This window comes from Panthera pardus, unplaced genomic scaffold, assembly GCF_024362965.1.
Source record: "Panthera pardus isolate Hobbes unplaced genomic scaffold, ASM2436296v1 HiC_scaffold_1, whole genome shotgun sequence".
Classification (NCBI taxonomy): Eukaryota; Metazoa; Chordata; class Mammalia; order Carnivora; family Felidae; genus Panthera; species Panthera pardus.
This window is the reverse complement of record NW_026526654.1, coordinates 74,740,086-74,762,939: the sequence shown is the minus strand read 5'-3', so window position 1 is coordinate 74,762,939 and position 22,854 is coordinate 74,740,086. Positions and strand designations below refer to the sequence as shown.

Here is a 22,854-nt window from a genome sequence, read left to right as displayed (position 1 = left end):
TTCCTCAGAGTGAGACTAAAGAGATTATTTTTTGAAGGAAAAAAAAAAGTGGGTTAAGGAAGATAGGAAAAGGAGTTCTTCCCTCTTTGAAGAAATCAAGTGCTTTATCACAATGCAAAAATAAAAAAAAAATCTTAAGGTTGAAATGCATGGCTAAATTATGAAGAAGCTGAGTCATGAAATAAACTCATGTGCTCAACTGAACTAGGCTAGGACCTCCACTTTGATCAGATTTACCCCATGTTCATGGGGATGACGTCTAGGTGAAGGCAATGGTGTGTGATGGTTAGAGTGGCTTGCATAGTTAAGACCTGGATTTGCACCCAGACCCCAACATTTAACAGTGTTAACAATGCACATCATTCAGCACTCAAATTCCTCACAGGAAAAAAAAAAATCATACTTTATAGGTTTGTTTTGGAGGTTTCAGTGTAATAAACCATGTTAACAACTGTAAAAGGTGAAATGAAATGGAGTCACTTAGGTCAAGAGGTTTTAAAAGGGACCTGGGAGGCCATTAAAGATGTAGGCTTTATGCACGTACTCACGAGGGTAGAACTGTTAACTTTTGAACTGGGCCAAAGCACAAATATTCCAAGGACTCTGCAGGGGAAATCTGCAACTTGCTATCATAATGGACTTTTGCTTAGTGATGGCCATAGCAACCAATTATGTTTAGTCAAGATTAGTTCTCTGCCATCAGCACCTATCAAACAACTTATCCAAGCATTCCTTTCTGTCTTTAAAAACCATTGACTTTTGTTCCCTGGTTCCCTAGAATGCAATTTGGGTTGTTACTCAAATCTGTGCTTCCCAGATTGCAATTCTGAGACCTCAAATCAATCCTTTTATTTCAGTTCTGCCTCTTTTCTTGGCCGACACAACTTAACCCAGTTAACATATATTGATTTTGAATTGCTGGCCACTAGATTATGTTAATTCTAATAGTATATGGTCAATACAATTACAGCATCATTACTCCAGTATTCATAGAAACAATAAAATCCTCTCTATGCCTATAAAAATATCCATGATATGCAATTAACGCAGGCCTTTCTTTTTGGATGATATTACAGAAATACCAGAACAAGTCTGCAATCAAGTCCCAGCAACATGAATTGTTTCAGTATTTGAATTCATAAGAAGGCTGTTATTAGGTAATTAGGTAACAATGCAATTTAGTCAGACAAAGAAATATGCAGGGAACCTTCCAGAATTAAGAGATTCTGAAACTTCATTCAGGTGCATTCATTTTGAACACCTTCTATCTGTCAGTACTGAAGTATGACTGGTAAATAAGATAAATGTGTTCCTGGCACTCACACCTGGAGGAGAAGAGAGAAATGTAACAATGCAATGCAAAATAGAATGTGTGGAATGAGGGCATTTATCCAAGAGATTCTATGGAGGGGGATTGCTTCAAGGAATCTCCCTGTGGGAGGGAGGACCTGAGATGAGCTTGAAAAAGTGAGTAGAACTTAGCCATGTGAAGATCAATAAGAAGGCATTCCAAAATAGTAAGAGACAGACCAAAAACAAACCTCGAAAGTCTTTAGACTAAAACTAGGAAAACTTGTGGTGAAAAGACACAAGGCAAGACACTTATGCCAAAGCACAGTTTCATTTAAGATACACGATCTTAATAGAACACCTTACATCAAATCTTCTGAAGTCAATGATTTATGAATAATTAAGGAATATGTTTCATAAAATACAACCTATGATTTCAGAGTTTATATGAAAGTAAAACCTTATTCTTGATTTTATAATGCTATTAGTCATCCAGTGTTACTTGGCTTTGGAAAAACTGTTCAACCCAAGGGAAATGTGCTCTTTGAAACTGAATGAAAGATAGTCTAGAACAACTCTGTAAGAATTTTGTTTTAATTTTTTTTCTCCATTGTAATTTGGAAAGAGGAAAAGAGAAAATGCAAATGCGGTCTTTTAAAAATGTATCTTTTAAAAGATATTACTAATTCTTATTTTCTTGTTACATGTTATGAGTTTTTAGCCGCCCTTCATCCTGTTGTATCATTAGGGTTGATCAGCCTCCAATTCCACAACTTCATATTAGCAAAAGGTATAAACATCTTGAAAGAAGTCTTAAGAAATGATCAGACTCTTTCTATAGCTTTGCTTCTGACATCTCTAAGGACTTAATTTGTCACTTTTTGTTTAATAGGCTTTGAAGTTAAGCATGCGTTGTATATTTCTGAAATATACAAAAGAGCCTAGGCAAAAAAACAACAAACATGTTTACTAGGAATGAACATTTTTAGTGGTGCAGAAACAAAACTGAGAACAGTATATATTGAACATTTTATTGTCTCCCTGTAATAGGCTATAAGCTCTAGGGCACAACCACACCACAATGGAGTCCCAAGTGCCCTGAGCATTGCCTGCCATGTGTTCTATAAAAATCCAGGGGCACCTGGGCGTCCCAGTCCATTAAGCGTCCAACTCTTAATTTTGGCTAAGGTCACAGGTCATGATCTGGTTCATGATATTGGCCCTGCTTCAGGCTCTGTGCTTACAGCATAAAGCCTGCTTGGGATTCTCTCTCTCCCTCTCTCTCTGCCCCTCCCTGGCTCATGCATATGCATGTGAATGCTCTTTCTCTCTCTCAAAATAAAGAAACGTTAAAAAATATGTTCGAAGGGTTAATGACCGAATGAATGAATGAATGAATGAATGAATGAATGAATAGAATGCATAAAAATGATTTGTGAGTAAAAATATACTCAGATGTTAATATGTTAGAAATTCAGATTAAAATTTTTTGTCTTGGACAGCCTTTTGACAAGAATTGGGCAGCTTAGCTTCATTTGATGAAATGTCATGTAGTATTTAATTATGAGGGTCTGGTAAAAGACTCTATGAGTATTTTGTTCCAGTGCTTTCACAAAGATCATTGTGGCTAAAGACAAAGTTAAATCAGTTATGATATCGGGACCAAATCAGTGAAGGCATAAAACAGAGGTAAGTTGGTTCACTAACTGCAGAGGGAACAAAAACACAACAGGTTTTGGGTAGAAACAAAAACAAGCAGCCAGCTGCTGCTACTGTGTTTTCTTTCATTTCATGGATTTCACATCCTGGGAATTTCATTCCCCTCACCATGAGTTCTAATACATGTTGTTACTTTTAGGTATCGTATTTAGTACCTCAAAATCTTTAATCAGGGGAAGTGTTTCATCAGTTTCTTATAGTTGTGTATTAAATCTATTCTATTTCCTTTAAGATACCAAGTCCCTGAGTCCTAAACACAAGAACCGAAAAAAAAAAAATTAGCTGATACTGTTGGCATGTCTCAAACTAGCGTGATTTTGGAATCAGAGGGACTGCACACAAAAGAAGCTACTTCCTTCCTTGATAGGGGAAAAAATCATTTTAATTAGTTTCTGGCTCCCATGACAACAGGCCAAAGAACTACAGGAAAAACTCAAGGAAGCAAATTCAGGTATCTTGAACCTTAAATATTTAGCAAGTAGCAGTAGATAAAGCAGCCAAGGCTAATGTGAGATAATCAGGGCTAACTTCAAAAGAAATTGAATACATTTTTTATTCAGAAGACTCTTTTTCTTTTTCATCTTGTGTTATATAGTTTTCTCCAACTATTTTTCTAGAATAGATAATTACTATAATTCAAGCATGAACAGAGAACCAACATTTTCTGAAGGTAGAAGTAAATAGTTTTTTTTGAGAACTCATTTAACTCAGTGATAGAAACAAAAACAATAATGCCGCGCGATGAATAGAATAGATCTGGGGTTTCTTTACTTAATATTCACTCCATGGAAATTTCATGAGAAATTTATAACTCTTCTGCTGTTAACTTCTTTAACCTCTTATTCCTGACAAATAAAGGAAATAAGCCAGATGTAAGAGAAGTCTTAGTACTTTCATCTGCTGTTGAACTAAGGGCTTTTCTTTTGTTAATAACTTCTAATAATGTATTTTATTAATATAAATAATGTACTTATAATTTGCTAAATACTTATAACTTACTAAGAGCCTTCACACCCATCCCCACGTTTTATACTTCCTACAAATCTTTGAGGAAAATATTTGATATATATAAATATAGATAATTAAATATTATAAATGTTAAGTCCATTAAGCAGATGAGAAAATCCCATCTCAAAGAGATCTGAAAAATAACAAGGCCCTCTAAAGTAACAAGACTTATAAATGGCAGAACCAGAACTTTTAGTGAGAGGAGTATAAAATTCATTAGTTTGTCCATTATACCACAGTAAATGTGTACATTTTAACACATAGGACAAATACCATCACCAGTTATTAAGCCATTTCTTGCCATTCTTCCATGTGTTTCATAATTATTAATCTGGTGAACAACAAATATCATCCACTTACAGTTAAGTAGAAAGTGCTCGAAATCCCAAACTTAGAGTACCTGTTTACTTCACCGTAATTACGTCCTATGGCGTTTTGATTAAAAAGTCTGGCCAACACTCACCTCTTTTTGCCGGTACTTTATAGCCAATTTTAGTCTTGCGAGATCATTTCCGCTTTGTTCTTCTATGAGACTACTGTCATCTCTGTAATTAAGAATGATTTCCAGTTCTCTGGAGCTCCTTGTCTGATCCAATAGGTCCTTAGCAAACTGTTTGCACTGTCGGGACAGCTCTTCATACTCCGACTTGAATTCGTTCTCCACCTTACTCAGTTCCTGAAGCTCCCAACTTAACTGAAAGGCTGTGAGGAAAGGGTCTTCACTTGACAGTGCGATGAGAGAGGGGCTGGCCAAGGCCTTGTAGATGTTGAGTCTTGAGCGTGAATGGCGGAGGCTATCCACATCTGAACTGGAGACGCATTCGACGCAGTTACAGCGGACCTCGTGGGGTCTGGGCACCGAAACTCCTTTCTGAACCAAAAGCTTTATTATCTCATAATTATTTGTATGGGCTGCCAAAATGATTGGTGTAATGTCTGGAGTGAATTCAGAGAACTGCTTATCGAGGAGTATGGGAGGCACCTAGAAAAAAGAAGAAAGCAGAGGTGATGAATATTTATTCATTTGTTCAAGCCTGTGAATTTCAAACAGCATGCTATAGCAACGCTAAACAAAGTTCATAAATCTTTTGCCAGGCTTTTTTTTTGCAGGAGAGAGATGTATTTTTTTTTTCTGCCAGAAGACAAGAGAAAATTAGAAAAACTTTTCAATATAACGACACATTATTCTTTTTTTTTAAATTTTTTTTTAACGTTTATTTAGTTTTGAGAGAGATCCAGACAGAATGAGAGTCGGTTGGGGGCAGAGAGAGAGGGAGACACAGAATCTGCAGCAGGCTCCAGGCTCTAAGCTGTCAGCACAGAGCCTGACACGGGGCTCGAACTCACGAGCTGTGAGATCATGACCTGAGCCGAAGTTGGACACTCAAACGACTGAGCCACCCAGGCGCCCCTAATGACACATTATTCTTATCATATTTGTTTAATCTGAATTATGACATTTTATGAAATCTTAAAATAAGAGGGTTATGGGAACTCTTTACTTGATGAAAGACTTTCTTGCTTCCAAGTTATTTCCTGACTGGCAATCTTTGCTTTCCTTTCCTGGAGGTATGGACTCCCTAAATAATGAAGAAATACACTGAAAAATAATGATTTGTTTTAAACCCAAGCTTTTCTTGTGCAACAGAAGTCTTTTAGTTCTTCAGTATTTTTTTTCTTTGTATATTTGTTTGTTTCTCTACTGAATTCGTAAAATCAAGCCTCTGATTATAGGTGGCAGTAGAACTTAAGAAGGCTAGCCTCAGGCTTTCTGTTTTTATCTATCGCTCTATAGTATATTTTCCAGATGGCAACAGGTGCTCCATTGCAAACATGACCATTTTACCAGAAGCAAATGGTTCCCAATGAATCAGGTCACCAGTGTGTTTACGTGCAATTTCCTTTGGGTTTTACTCTAGGAATGGTAGTGACAAAAATAATAGAATAGGCACGATTTAGTCAACATCCGTTAGGTACATTAACCCTCACTATTTATCATTCACATGTTATAGATGTGATTCCTCAGTGAGGAAGACCTAATATATGATCCCAGGTCCACCTGTCTGACATCTCACCCTCTATGTATTACCCTACACCACACCGCCTTCCAATTTTTGGTTTAACATTTCTTCCTCTGGGCACAGAGTGATGGAAGCATCTATGAAAATAAATGCTATATAAGGATAAGTTAAACAGGCATGGCAGAAAAAACGATGACTAAAATATGCTGTAAAATATGAAGGAAACCATAGAAGGATCAAAAGCAAAACAACTGTGGGGAGAAAAACAAAACTCATGTGAAACTTTAATTATACTACTTTTAAACAGAAGTATACTCTTTATATGAGAATAATTAAACCCGTATGCTTCTAATTTATCTGACCATTTAGAATATCTATTTATTTTGGGGCGCCTGAGTGGCTCAGTCAGTTAAGCATCTGACTTCAGCTCAGGTCATGATCTCACCGTTCATGAGTTTGAGCCCCACGTGGGGCTCTGTGCTGATCTGTGCTGACAGCTGGGAGCCTGGAGCCGGCTTCACACTCTGTGTCTCCCTCTCTCTCTGCCCCTCCACTGCTCATGCTCTATCTCTCTCTCAAAAATAAATAAACATTAAACAAACTTTAGAATATCTATTTGTTTTATAAGAAACACCATATAAAAATTAACGAGATGTAGTTGTCTATTTAAAAGGTTATTTAAAATGTATGCAATCAGTTGATAAATATAGTACATACTAGTTTTAAAATGTGATTATAAATACAAAGGAACAATACTGTTGAGATAGAATTATATATTAAAGTGGGGTCAATACATACTTCATTACTTTTTAAGTGAACAGTTTTCACCTTAAATATGAAGTTAATTAAAAATTTAACTATATATTTATTACAAAGAGAAAAATGTCATTACTCAGAACTGAACAAGAAGTGATCTTTTACTAACCAAAACTTTAAGTTTTTTCTAAGGCAGACACAAGGGAAAACAAAACAATGTAAGTAAATAGGTTCCTATATTAAATGAATATTTTTTATAGTTTTTAAAAAAATATTTATTTTTGAGAGAGAGAGACACAGGGCACAAGCAGAGGAGGGGGCAGAGAGAGGGAGACACAGAATCTGAAGCAGGCTCCAGGCTCTGAGCTGTCAGCACAGAGATCAATGTGGAGCTCAAACTCATGAACAGTGAGATAATGACCTGAGCCTAAGTCGGACGCTTAACCGACTGAGCCACCCAGGAGCCCCTTAAATGTATATTTAAGTGATAGATGCAACTTGAAGTGGGTTCTGAATTCAATGTAATTTCATTCTAGATTTCTCTAGGTTTCAAAAGCTGTCAACGATTTTAATTTATTAACCATAAAATTCAACTTTGAAAAATATTTCAAGAGGGGCGCCTGGGTGGCGCAGTCGGTTAAGCGTCCGACTTCAGCCAGGTCACGATCTCGCGGTCTGTGAGTTCGAGCCCCGCGTCAGGCTCTGGGCTGATGGCTCGGAGCCTGGAGCCTGTTTCCGATTCTGTGTCTCCCTCTCTCTCTGCCCCTCCCCCGTTCATGCTCTGTCTCTCTCTGTCCCAAAAATAAATAAAAAACGTTGAAAAAAAAATTAAAAAAAAAAAAAAAAAAAAAAAAAGAAAAATATTTCAAGAAATTTTGTGAAAAAATATATGACCATACTAAAAAGTATTCATATTTCACAGTTTATTTATTTTTAGAGAGAGAGAGAGAATGTGCACAAGTGGGTGAGGGGCAGAAAGAGAGGGGGAGAGAGAGAGAGACTCCCAGGCAGGCTCCGTGCTGTCAGCATGGGCGGAGCCCAATGTAGGGCTTGAGTCCATCACCATGAGATCATGACCTGAGCCAAAACCAAGAGTTGGACACTTAACTGACTGAGTGACCAGGCACCCCAAAGGCGTTCATATTTTACAAGAAATGTCTTAATATTAGAGATACAGTAAAATAACTGATAAAATATGTGAAAATATACCAAGAATAAATATTCTGTTGATGAGTTTTAATATTCAGTAAATCATTGTGAAATTTTAGTTTCGTAAATATACAGACATCTTTAATTTTGTCCGTATTCATCTTTAACAATAATTTTTGAGTGAAACTGTTTTATAAGACCACAAATATAATAATAATTTATTGGTCCATAAATAACTTTTTTTAATTATGTCATTTTAATTGTCTTAGAGTTTCCTCTTACTCTAAAATATATTCTAAATTCAACAATAAATTATATGCTGTCTTTACCATTAATTGCTTGATGCCCAGCTGGTCAGAGAACACTAGACATCGGGGACAGTTTGATCTTAAATGTCCCCACTGTAGGAGTGTGTGGGGCCTCTGACCAGCTGGCCAGGCAGGCACACATCAGTGTTTATACATGTCCCAAAGGAAAGGCTCTGGGCTTCTCTTATTCATTAAGGAAAGTAGTAATAAAACAAAAACACTGTTAAAAAACTGCCTGTTACTTGAGTAGTAATTACATGCCTGCTTCAATGATTCCATGGTGTTTGAAAATTGGGAGTTTTCTTACCCTATCATCACTTCTACATTTACTAAGTCGTATTCCTCTGTATGTAAAAATATTCCCCTCTTCCTTTTTATTATTGCGTATCACTATGGACCCATGGATTCTTCCATTATTTTTTAACATGGTGTGATGCATTGCAATAATTATTAATTTTGAACTTATTGAGGTATAAGATACATTTATTAAAATGCACAAATGTTAATGTGATGCTTGATATATTTTTGAAATGTGTATGCACCTGTGTAACACAACACAGATAAAAATCCAGAAGTGACTGCACTTCATGAATCTTCCTCTTGTCACCTCCTAGTCATTTTATATATATATATATATATATATATATATATATATATATATATATGTATATATATATATATATGTATATATATATATATATTTATTTATGTATTTATTTTGAGAGACAAAGTGCAAGTGGGGGAGGGGCAGAGAAAGAGGATCCCAATCCCAAGCAGGCTCCCCACTGCCAGAGCAGAGCCTGACGTGGAGCCTGAACCCACAAACCATGAGACCAACGGCGAGATTATGACCTGAGCTGAAACCAAGAGTCAGATGCTTATCTGACTGAGCCACCCAGGTGCCCCCATTACATTTTGTGATCACAAATCTAACTGCTATCACTATAGATTACTTGTACATACTTTTCACTTTATATAAATGAATCATAAAGTATGTACTGTTTACATCTAGCTTTCTTTGTGCAACATCAGCTCTTTGAAATACATCAATATTGTTAGTAATCATTTTTGTAATTTCAAGTCTGCGTAATGTTTTCATTTATGAAGATAGGACAATTTATTTAACATTCTCTTCTTGATAACATTTGTGTGATTTCCAGTTTCTATTTGTGGCCAAGAATATTGCTCCTATGCACATTTTTTGTCCGTGTCTGCTAATACATATCTAGGAATGTAATTTCTGGGTCAAATAGTTTTCTTAAGCAGTTATAGCAATTTTCCTATCACAAATTATACCGGGTATTGCCAATTATCCACCTATAAGTCTATATATCTCCCTATTTGTTTATGCCACTCCTTATGTCAAGAAATCATTTTGAATTCTTTTATTTATTATTTATTATCAAGGATGGGTGTTGAATTTGCCTAAGGCCTTTTCCACCTCTATGGAGATGATTATATAATTGTTCCCCTTACTCCTAAAAATATGGTAAATTAAATGAATGAATTTCTTTACATTGAAACATTCTGCTTTCCTGAAATAAATCCCATTTGGTCAAATGTGTAATATTTTTAGTAAGACTAAAATTTTTATTTACATTTTTTGCATCCATGTTCAGAAGTGAGATTGATTTATAATCTTTACTATGCTGTCTTCAACAAATTTCTGTTTGAATACTGTGCTTGCTTCATAAAAAAGCATATGAGTTCTCTCTTCCTTTGGGAGACAGGGAGATGTGCCACTCAGATCTTTCTTCGAGAGGATTTACTGCCTGCCCGTAAAAAGTGTGGTCCATTAACAGGCCCCAGCTCTCCACCCCTTCAGGTCCTCCTCAGTTTTGGAGCCCAGGACAATGACTGCACAAGTAAGCTAGACAAGAGCCGAGCTCTTTCCACACAACCTGGGAGACCTCGAGTAGATAAGTTTCCTCTGAGCTCCCCTTTACACTGGCAGGGATTTTTGTCAGTTCTGCATCATGGTCTAATAGCTTCCCTTTCTCAATCCTGCTTCCTTCCCTTTTACTTTCAGAATGTCATTTTCCAATAAATCTTTTGCAATCATCTAATTTTATCTGCTTCTTGAAGAATCCAAAATGTGATTGATCCGTTTTCCACACCGTGCGGGAAAAATAAGTAGCACTGAAATCATCTGATATTTGAACGTTCAAAACTGTCCTGTGAAACCCATCAAGAATGCTCTTCTTTTATGGGATAGTTATTCGATAACGTTTCCTATTTATTGCATACCAATTAGCTTGGCTTTTCTATCAATAATGGGGTCAGTTTGTATAAACTGTATTTTCGTGGGAAGTTATTCAGTTCATCTGAGTTCTTTTGGAAAAGACAGCTATACAAATGCAAGAATTTAGGAAATGCTATGCTCACAGTGTCCTTCCTGAGGAATCTACTATGGGATGAGATGATGGGGTACATAGAAAAGGATGAACGGTGGGCATTAAATGTATGTAACAGTTCATCAAAGATCAATACAAAGTTAGGAAAATGTACATTTTTAAATGTTCTTAAAAGGAAAAAAACTGAGAGAGACTGATGGAGAGAAAGGAAGGTATGGAGCAAAAGGGTTTATGCTTAACCAGCTAATAGACCAGAAGCCTTAGTGAAGCAAAAGAGGGACACAAAGGTTTTATAAAAGGTATTAATATAAAATACAAACTATACTAAATAACAAGAAAATACAGGTTTTGATGACCTTCAAGTCTTCCCCTCCACTATGGCAAAGATACATTTTCCAAAATATTAATCTCACGGACAATTCCCTTTCTTAAAATGTCACCATGGCTTATAACTACTGGGATTCAATAATTCACTCATACATCAATCAACAAATATTTATTGACTGTGTTGTCTGGCGCTGTATCAGGCTCTGAGAAATTAGGAAAACGAAGCTGAAACAGTCCACACCCTCAAAAAGATGACTGTCATACTTGCCACATTGCCATGTCTCTCAACAAACTGAAAAATGTTTACTAATTCCTTATAAATCCACCACCATAATAGCTAACATGTGGAATACTCAGAATAATAAGAAACAAGGTTCGCAACATCACTTCAGATACTCACAAGTTTTCATTGTTCTGAAAATTTTCTTTTTTTTAAACTTTTTAAAAATGTTTTTATTTTTGACACAGAGAGAGAGAGACAGAGCATGAGTGGGGGAGGGGCAGAGAGAGAGGGAGACACAGAATCCAAAGCAGGCTCCAGGCTCTGAGCTGTCAGCACGGAGCCCGATGCGGGGCTCGAACTCACGAACCATGAGATCATGACCTGATCTCATGACCTGAGCTGAAGTCGGTCGCTTAACCGATTGAGCCAACAGGTGCCCCTATTCTGAAAATTTTCCAAGTATTTGCCAAAGTCTCACGGTAGTGTTTCTGTCTTACAGTCTCTATAATGGACCGGTAGAGTTAGAATAAACTATTAACTGTGAAAATATGCTATAAACATAAGAATTATTTGGTAACTTTCATTCAGTATTAACAAGAATTTAGTGTTCTGCAACATTTTACATTCCTTAACAAGTAGCAAATACACTGGGAGCTGAAAACTGTAGAATAAGTAGTTCTTTTAGAAATGTTAGAATATTTGGGCTACTATTCTTTTTTTCTAACTTAGCAAAATGCTTGACAGATAGTATGTGCTCTATGCCATGATACTGTTTGCAAAGGGTGATGTCATAGAATCAGATGTCTGAGCTTTCCATTGAGCAAATGAATCAAGTGCAGATGGCAAAGGAACCGACCGCAGAAGGTGAGAAACAATGAAAGGTAAAAGAGGCCCTTCAGTGTTTTGCTCTTGCAGCTTGGACATTTATCAGTTGGTTCAACTTTGCTATGTATTAAATACTCAGAAATTTTAAAAAGTCTAAAATATAAGGCATTGGATCTCAGAAACCCTTAGAAAATCCAGAAAATGGGCTGGCTCCCTCTTTTCCATGCTTCATTTTCAAACCAATCTATGTGGTTCCGACCTCTCTCCTTTGCTTTATTCATTATCTTCAAGATGCAACTCTTCCTCTTCCCTCTTGGGGTTCTAATGTTGCAAGTGAAGAGTGTACTTCCCAACATTAAAATAAATAAATAGGTCACTGTAGGTGCTCGGTAGCTACTACTTAAAAATGATTTTGATAGAAACATAGTTAAAAAATTTTTTTTTTACTTTTCCGTTTGGCATAGTTAAGGACAGATGTGCATATCATGAGCATAATACTGTAGATGAAAAATCACACTATGCTTGACTTACTTTGGCTGAAGTAAAATCTATAGACATAAAAGCGTTTCATATATGCATATGTATATAAAAAAAGCAAACATATGCATAAAAACTTATACTCAGATCACTAATAAACAAACAATACATAACAGAAAAATCAAAGTTTTTCAAATGTTTGTTTTTGAGAGAGAGAGAGAGAGAGAGAGAGAGAGAGAGAGAGAGAGAATGAATGAGCAGGGGAGGAGTAGAGAAAGGGGTACAGAGGAACTGAAGGAGGCTCTGTGCTGACAGCAGACAGCCCGGTGAGGGTCTCAAACTCAATGAACCGCGAGATCATGACTGTTGGACACTTAAACAACTGAGCCACCCAGGCACCCACCATTTTTTCAAATATAAATTCAAGTGACTTAATGACATATTTGACCCAGTAATCTACAACTATAAGTAGAACAGGCAATTAAAAGAGGCCCCTGAAACCAAGTAAATGTTTTTTTTTTATATTGCCTAACTGTAAGATTGCTCTGGCCTTTCTTCTGTTTAAGCTTTATGGATGAATATTTGTTCAATGCTTTTTGGTCATCCTTACCATACCATTAGTTACATTATTTACCGAATCATTTATGGCACATAACATTAAAAGTGACAAATAACATAAGGAACCTATTAACTCATAAATGGATTGCTTTTCTCAAATTTATCCAAATTCTTCACCTTGAAGTGATTCAGCACCAGTCCAAGGCATATAGTTTAAAATCTAGAGTGTGATATTCTACCCAAATATAGATATGTCTCTTTGTCACTAAAATAGATACTTTTGAACTATTAATACTGACATATACATTTCTAGGAGGGAAATTTATCCTAGAGTAACATCCATTCCAATTTAAGAGTATTTATTCCCTTAAATTAAGCATTATTAAAGGGGGTTGCATAAATTGAGTAAAAGAAATTTACTTATATAATATTATTTGGTGTATCCTAAATTACTAAGACTAAATATATCCACGTTCTAAATTGGATATATGCTTACTTAATTATCTTGTGAATGTTTCTTAATATCTCTGCTATATGAAAAAGAATATCCCCTGTAACATGAAATTTCTATGATTCAGTCAATTTTTAAAAATTCCAGTTGATGGCACTTTAATAGAAAATGTATGAGGCCTTTTTAAAAGCGCTTCAATAAAAACTTGTTGAATTCCTTAGTTTCATCTTCCTTTGGAATCAATATTTTTTATCTAAAGTGTCAAAACCTACATTTTTTAAAACTCAAGATTATGAATATTAAATTTATCTTTTTCATATGCTCAGTCTAACTCAAATCAACATAAGGGAGTTTTAACTTAGAGTTATGTTTAAAGATTCATTAAATGTCAATTATTTAGAATTTGAAATTTTCACACACACATACACACACATACACACTAAGTAGTTGTCAAATGAATAAATGAATGAATGAAGAGATGGTTGGATGAACAAATGAATGGTTAGGTTACGATCTTATCTAAACAAAGTCAACTTTATTTTAGGCCCATATTGCTGCCTGGAAAGACTAAACAGAATTCAAAATTCTGTGCAGAAAAAATAACTCCCTTCGCTCCTGGTCTCAGCACAGGACCAGATAATGATTTATTGGTATGTTCACAGCTGATCGATAAGAGCAAAGATTCTTGTGTTTCCACTACTTCTGAGCAGCTGAAAACTTAAAGACATTAATAGTTTGATCTGACATCTAAAGAAACCTTAATCCAGAAAATATTTATAAAAAAACAGCTTAAAAGGAATCAGGCACTATTATATACATATGGTTCTAAATCAAAGTTTCTTAAATTTTCGTGTACCACAGAGTCCTTTTAAAATATGGAGCATCCTGTGGATGCTTATTCAGAAAGAATACTTCTAAACATAAATGCATAATATTATACAGTAAAAAGTATTTAAATATATTTAAAACCTATTTAAAGACTAATATGTGATGTAATAACACATATTCTTTTCTATTAATGCGCTATATACAAAGACCTATTGGCAGGTAATTAGACTAATTTTGAAATAATGATCAGCATGTAAATATATCAAGTATATGTTAAAATGGTAATATGAGAGGAAAATATCTATGATTTCTACTATTAACAAAGACACAATAATTTCTAGCAAAACTAACTTTTTGGCCTATGTTCATAATCGAAGGAAATTATATATTCTACTTAGAAGTTAGTAAAAATAAAGATGTATTTTTTTCTCTCCTCGTTCACAGATATCCTTGAGTTTTATCTATTGCATCTTTAAGTTAAGAAGCTCTTCAAGTCTGACTTAATTAGAATTGGAAAGCTCAAATGAGAATTTTAACTGGAAAGCACTAACCAGAGAGTTGTTTTTAAGGAAAGGTAATTAGAGAATTTGAAGGACTTTTTGGAAAGAAAAGAAAGAAAGCATTATTTTTGAAATAAAAAAGTTACACTTTTCATCTTAATTTCAAGATAGAATGTTATATGGTTACAAATGTCCTATAATGTCAAGTGGAACAAATAGGTCACGACACACACACATGCATGTGCGCACACATACATACACACAAAGATGTTTACTTCATGAAGGAAAATCCTGGTGATTTGAGAAGAAATCCAGAAGACTTAACATGTAAGTAAATGCTATTTAAGGGGAAAAGAGGGAACAGAGGAAAAAATGACAAAAAAATGAGCACAAATATCAAGGGAAATTTTCCTATTCTAAGGAAATGTTGAGTCTGGACACTGAGAGGGCTCATCAGGTCTTTGGTTGAAACAATGAAAACAATGACATACAATTAGACACATCCTGCTGATATCTCAGACTTCCAAGTTGTTTTTTTTTTAAGAGAAAGAATGTAAAATGATGGGTCTATAAAAATGAGTAGGTGACAATGGAGATTCAACTAATATCAAACTTCTTATCTTTTCTTATTAAAATCTGCAAGGGGCTCCTGGGTTGCTCTGTCCGTTAAGTGACCACCTTCAGCTCAGGTCATGATCTCACAGTTTGTGAGGTCGAGCCCCGCACCGGACTCTGTGCTGACAGCTCAGAGCCTGGAGCCTGCTTCAGATTCTGTGTCTCCTCCTCTCTCTGCCCTTCGATTTGTTCTCTCTCTCTCTCTCTCTCTCTCAAAAATAACTACACATTAAAAAAATAAAATCTACAAGACATATCATTGTATCTATTACATAATTTTTAGTAAAAGATTGTGACTCAAGAACACCGCATCCAGCCAAGTTATCATCACTCTCCTGTTTGGATAAAAGACGCATGTTGTTATACTAGAATTCAGAAGGTACATCACTCATATATCTTATAGGAGCAACTTTTCCAGAAAGTATTGTAACCAAATATTAAGTGATTCACCTCCAGTAGGTAGGAAGAAATAGTTTGAGCAATGAGTCTTGCAATACTGGAGTTAATTCAAATGTCTATTTGTATGGTGCCTGGGGTTTGGTAATATAGTTAATAAGTAAGATACTTGAAGCAGAAGAGACAGAAAGAGACTATCCAAAAACAGTTTGGAATTCAGTTTTAAACTGTTTCATTGTAACCTAGGAATTGGTGGGTAGGATTTGAGGTTGGAGAATAAAAAACAAAATAGCACTTTATTTTCCTTAGTCTCCTATAAACAACATAGGTCTTCCTTAATTTAGTTTATGTGTGTGTGGGACTCTTTTAATTAGGTGCCACTGGCCTGTTCATAATATATTAATATTATCATGAATAATAATAGTATTAGTTTTGCCTTCCTATTATTTTATACTTGTTTATTTTCTTGGTTTCAGTTCTTTTATTTTTTGAAAAAATTCTAATGTTATTTAATTTAATTAATTAATTAATTTTAAGTAGGCTCTACTCCTATCGTGGGGCTTGAACTCACAGCCTTGAGATCAAGAGTTGCATGCTCTACCAACTCAGCCAGCCAGGCACCTCTACTTTTGTATTTTAAATAAGAAATAAATACACCAAGAATTTAGGGGTTAACAAAGTAAGAAATCCTCTTCCAAAAAAAAAATCCCCAAAGTCAAAAAGAAAATGAAGATACAGTTAAAAATTCTCTAGAAAGGAGACAACCACAATAATTATTAGCAAGTTGAATCCAACAGGTTATGAAAAGAATAAAACCGTGTAAAAATAGTGTTTATTTCAGGAATGTAAATACTTTTGATTATCATTATATTTTTCACTATAATTCATTACTCTGTGTGTGTGTGTGTGTGTGTGTGTGTGTGTGTGTATAATTGCATGGACTCTGGAATCAGAGTGCCTGGGTTTACAAAGAGGTTTTACCTTGCACTAGCTATGTGGCCTTGGCCAAGTTACTGCATCTCTCTGTGCTTCACTTTTTTATCTGTATAATGGGCCAATAAAGTATCTACTGTAGCACTGTTATGAGAGATAGTAGGTTTTTGTGGTAAAGCATTTAGAACAGTGCATGGCCCTTGGCGGGAGCTTAATATGCATCTACCTGGATTGTCCATCCCTGCATTGGAACATAGGCTCCATGAGGGCAGGGACTGCGCAGGTTTTTCCAGAATGGCACATGAATAATAAAGAATGGCACATGAGCTAATAAATACTTACTGAATGAGTGAATGAACCTAGGAATGGTGTAATGAAGTGTCTGCACAACTTTCAGTATTTTTTAAATGTGATGATACTGTACATGAAAGGGTGTTTGATAAGGATCCATCGCTGTTCCTAACTATGATAAAAAATATTTACCAAAAACCAAGAGAGAACTTCCTGATAAAGAGTGAAAGTTTTATTAAAGGTCTATTAAAATTAACAATAAATGAAATGTTTATTTTACCATTATTATTCAACATTTTGGAGTTTCTACCTAATGCAATAAGATTAGGAAATAAAATATTAGTAAAAATACTAAAACACAAATTTATCTCCATTTGGAATATTACATGATCATATATTTTGAAAAACTAAGAGACTCTAAGAAGCATTAATAGCTTAATACAAGATTCACATACAAAAATCCGTATTTTCTCTGTATTAGCAATGTAAGTTATAAACAGAACTGATTACATGAAGAATGAAAAAGTGGTCATTATTAAAGAGACACAATATACAAAATTTATGAACAAAAACTGAATAAAAATTAATAAAACTTATAAGAAGAAATAATTAAATGGTATAGAGCACAAAATAAGATCCAAAAAATAGGGAAATATTATGTTTCTGGATAGATAGACCTAATATGTTAATTAGGGCAATTGGCTCAAGATGAATACATACATTTAATGGCATTTCACTTAGGATATTTTTTATTTGTGCTATTTTATATACAACTTGATAAAATTATTGTATTATTTAATATGGAAGAATATGTATCCAATAATTACAATACTTATGAATTGGAGATTATGATACAAGAATATAGCAAGAAATATAAATTAGTTGAATAGAATTTTGAACAAAATTACTTCTTACTATGTATAGGAACTTCATATGTGAAAAAGTAGAATTTCTATTCAGTTGGAAAAAGTTGTTCATATATTACATGGCACTGTAACAATTCTCTAACCAAATAAACAAAATTGTTCCCTATCTCATTTCATAACAATAAATTTCAGATGGAGTAAATATTTAAATGTAAAAAGAAAAAATGACACATTAAAAAAATATAGTTGTATAGCCCCAGGGTTGGGGAGAACTCTTGAAGCAAGATTGGAAACACAGAAGAGTACACATTTTATTACACAATTTTTTTAAGTGTATTTATTTATTTTAAGAGAGAGACAGAGAGAGTGAGCGGGGGTGGGGGGGAAAGCAGAGAGAATCCCAAGCAGGCTTTGCACTGTCAGCATGGAGCCCAATGTGGGGCCTGAAATCACAAACCGTGAGATCATGTCCTGAGCCAAAACCAAGAATAGGATGCTTAACCGACTAAGCCACCCAGGAGCCTGTTATTACACAATTCTTAAGTAGAATGGCCAAAGATACCATAAATAAAGTCATAAAATAAACTACGGTAAAACAAATTTGCTACATATGAAGCATATTTAATCTTCATATTATACAAAGAGAATCTATAAATTGAAAATAAAGTTACAAACAACCCAATGAACAAATGTACATTATAAACAAGTATTTCACAGAAGAAAATCAAAAGGTCAGAAACTGGACAATGGTTCTCATTAACAGTCCAGGAAAGGCAAATTAAAACAATAATGAAGTACTTTGCCATGCATCATACTGCCAAATTTAAGGAACTATGGCTACAGGCTCCCTCATTCATTGAAAGCTAGAAGAATATGAACGATAACAGCCTTGCTGGAAAGTATCTGGTGTTTACATAAATTCTGAGAACCACGGTCTCACTTGGAGGGACCTTTCTTACAGAGAAAGAATTACCATGAGAGTATTTCTTTATATTTATTTCATCATTGTTTGTCATTACCTGAACGTTTTCCAAACGAGAACAGGTTGAACAAAATGTGGCATATCCCTATATGAAATATTACAATACCTTGGACATCTGAACTAGAATACTCTATGTACTAATTGTGGAGCGATTGCCCTGAGGTTTCATTTTGTTCTGTTGGAGAGCTGCAGCATAGTTATTTACATAAAGCCTCCTTATTTAGGTTCTTTAAACGTTAGTTGAGAATCTACTCTATATCAGACACTGTCCTTGGTATCACCTACTTATATCTTAACTACTTTTTGATAAACAAAGATATCTGTAGTTAGACTCAACTTTGTGTATTAAAATCTACTTTATACTCCACCCTCGCATGCAGCCTATGATCTAATCATTCCAATGTCACCTATGATCTAATCATTCCAACGTCAAATGTTCCATTTATGGTTTTCTTAAAACCTATAAGGTTTTAAGGCTCCTATAAGGCTCCTATTCCCTCCCACTTACCAAATTCTGCCAAACATTCAAAACCCAACTTAGGTCTCATCATGTCTTTGATGCCCTTTTGCAAAACTGAACTGTCTTTAACCTGCCATTTTCTCTTTGCTTGGAGGCGGGGTAAAGGGAAGGTATTACAATTAATTTTTTACAAGAAGAGGGAAAGAGCCATTTTCAAAAAATGAGTTTGTAAGAAAAGTAAGGAAGGGGTGCATATTACACCATTTCCTATTCTCTCATCTCCTTGAAGGGCTTGAAACTACTTACAACTTTACCTGAGCTCGGTTAGTGATATGTCCAGTATAAATAAGGCAATATCAATAACTATCTTTACTTTTTTAGAGTTAATATTCATTTTACATTTTATTGGCTATATATTTTTACTGTGAGCCTATTTAAAGTATACTTTAAATTAAAAATACCAGCAAATAGATATAGTTTGTATTGATTTGAGTAAGGGCATGAAGCACACAGTAAATATAATTCTACAATAACTTGGATGACAGATTTATTTAGAACCATGATACATACTTGGACCAAATGAACAAAGATATGGCAAAAATCATTTAGCTCATTGACACTATTAATAAAAATATGCTTGGAGTCTGATTATAGTGAGACAGGCAATAACTAACATGTATATAACTAACGAGCAATAACTTATCATGTGCCTTATCCTGGGCTAGAAGCTTTTCATACCTCATCTTAGTCGTTTTTGGAAGTGGCTGTTATTATTATCCACTTTTTACAAAAAAGGACAACAGGCCTTCAAGACATTAAATAGATTGCTCATGGTCACAAGGAAACCCAGGCAGCTTGACTCCAAGTTCTAAATTTGTAATTGATAGATTATCTGTCTGGTATGTAAGGCAGCTGTGAGATTCTGAAAATTGCTTAGGCATCAAGAGTAAGAAGATGTGCATTAAATCCAGCCTCAACCAGTTTTAGTTGTGTGCAAATGACAAAGTGGGCTAACTTCTCTGCTTTCCCTTTTCCCATGTTGAAATGTGGGCATTTATTCAAGATATTTCTCATCTACAATAAGAACCGGAGACATATATATCAAAGCGTTTTCAAAGTTAACTCTCAGAGGATTGTGGTGCAGATGAAAAGTGAAAGCACCTTGTAATCTATAAATCAAGGAATAACAGGAAGGGACCAGTGTTATGTGACAAGCCTAAGACTGTTCGGAGAAAGAGCAGATAACGGTCTTGTTCGGTTTTGCCACGTACATTTGCTTCTCCGCACATAAAAGCAGTCCCAATTATAGTGCTTGATTCATCAGAAAGGTAAAGTAGTCCCTTCCTAGCGGGACGGTTTTGCATGTGTAGACATCAAAGTTTAGTACATGCACTTTCTGTTACTGTAAACTTAAGCTGGGTATCTCTAAGATGGCATGTGATCCCTTTTGTGCACTGCTACAGATAAATCATAAATAACTAATTAGTGTTATTTGCCTCTTCGGTGAAAAACTGGAAAATCTGCTTCAACTCCTAAGGAGCCATCAAACAAATGGCAAGTGTAAATCACCACCACCTTGGGCTAGGTTTAATCGCTAGAGTAACTGGGGAGTTATCATTACTAACTTCTAGATAGTTTAGTTCATAAACATCGTTTTTTTTTAAAATTTTTCACATAGTGAGACAGTCATATATTTCCTTCTCCTTTGCTTGTTAAGGCAGTATGGGTTTTTCTAATACATTGGTGAAGATTTTTGCATTTATAATGTTTTTGATGGGACGTAATATTCCTTTCTCATTCTGCCTTCTTCTGGTTTTGATGCCAAAATTATAGGAGTCTCATAGAATTAGAAATGTTTTTGAAAGATTGGAATAAGATGATATTCTTTGAGTGGTAGAACTCACCTGTTTTCTTGCATCATTCTTTCTTAAATATATTAACCTTTTTTTGTTTATCATATTTAACTTCAAATATGTTTCCAAGTTTCAGTTTTTGTGTGAATTTTTACTATAAAAATTGTTAACTGTTAGTTTCATATCGCTAATCAAATCTAGAATTTCAGTGTAGCCCAAGTACTAATTCATCCAAATAGGTCACCAATCTATGAGAATATATACATGCACACTGGGGTTTGTAAAGTCTACCTGTCTGCTTTACTTGAAAGCTCAGAAAATCTTGTCCACATGCAAACTCCTAGCCCTCATAAGAGATTTAATACTCACACTATATTTTAAATTAATTGCAATATTACTTATTTCATCCATGTGGAATTCAGTTGTTATTTTATGTGTGTTTATCCCTTGATAGATTTTAAGTCTATTAAATATCACTGTGATGACTGTACAGGATTTTAATTAAAAATACACTGTAATTTACTTTATTGCATCCCTTTTGAATACATGAAAGAATGAGGGATTAAATACGAATATCGGTCTTTGGTTCTGCTTTTGCTAAACATCGCTTAATTGCTTTCCAAAAGGATTCAGTTTCAGCAAAAATAAAAAGTGCTTGTCTCACTAGTATCAATGGAGTATAAAATATAGAAGACTACATAACTGCCTTACTGTCCTTTGCTGATTTATCATTTAGTGTTTAAATTAGTTTTTATTGATTTTGATCACATTTTGTAAGTTCCACTTTTCTATATATTTTTTATTTTATGGTTTTATTCAAAATACACCAAGGAGTACATACTATTAAATTATTACAGAGATAACTGTGAAATAAAACAAATCTTTCAGAGGTTACAAATCACACCAAGGTTAGTCTTCATTTTTTCTGTTTTATATTTTTCTTCCTTAGTTTTGTTTAAAGTGTGCTGCACATGAATGTCAAGTCCTGTGATTTTAGGTTCCAATGAAAGCTCCGTGGAGTAAAATATGTCTTAGTTTCTGTTAAATTTAAACAAACATTATCAAGCTTGCCTGTAATTGTCAAGTGGCCTGGGGCTCTTAGGACCATGGGGAATGTAGCAGTAGATTATGCCCTCCAGGTTGGATGGGGCGTGGTGACAGGAATGTAGGACCAAACGACTTGAATCTTCATATCTTAATCCACTTTGACTGATGAATATTAAATACAGGGAAAGCGAGGGGCGCCAGGGTGGCTCAGTCGGTTGGGTGTCTGACTTCAGCTCAGATGCCTTGGGCTCAAGTCTGATCTCACAGTTCGTGGGTTCAAGCTCCACCACCGGCTCTGTGCTGCCAGCTCAGAGCCTGGAACCCGCTTCAGATTCTGTGTCTCCTTCTCTCTCTGACTCTCCCCCACTCACACTCTGTCTTACTCTCTCTCTCTCAAAAATAAATAAACATTAAAAAAAAAAAGTTAAATAGAAGGAAAGTGGAAGTACAGGAGTAAGGTCTCACCAATCTAATATGGCAATATACCATTGTACACTATTAATACTTAAATTTGTTTGAAGAATTTATGCTACAAGCAGAAAATTCACTCTCAGAGGCTCTTCTCAGTCACAGCACCTATTAAACAGGAAAGATCATAAAAAATGCCACATGGGTCC

At 34.9% G+C, this 22,854-nt stretch overlaps 1 protein-coding gene across 5 annotated transcripts in view; it reads right to left on the bottom strand.

Moving 5' to 3' along the window:
* TRPC4 (transient receptor potential cation channel subfamily C member 4) overlaps positions 1 to 22,854 on the bottom strand; it is a 196,457-nt gene that overhangs the window by 102,852 nt on the left and 70,751 nt on the right. For 4 of the 5 annotated variants that reach the window (XM_019447702.2, XM_019447701.2, XM_019447699.2 and 1 more), the window contains one exon: positions 4,481 to 4,999. In XM_019447702.2, the coding sequence (XP_019303247.1) occupies positions 4,481 to 4,999 (519 nt within the window). Of the gene's footprint in view, positions 1 to 4,480; positions 5,000 to 22,854 lie in introns of those variants that run through there. The other variant, XM_053900076.1, reaches the window with a different exon arrangement.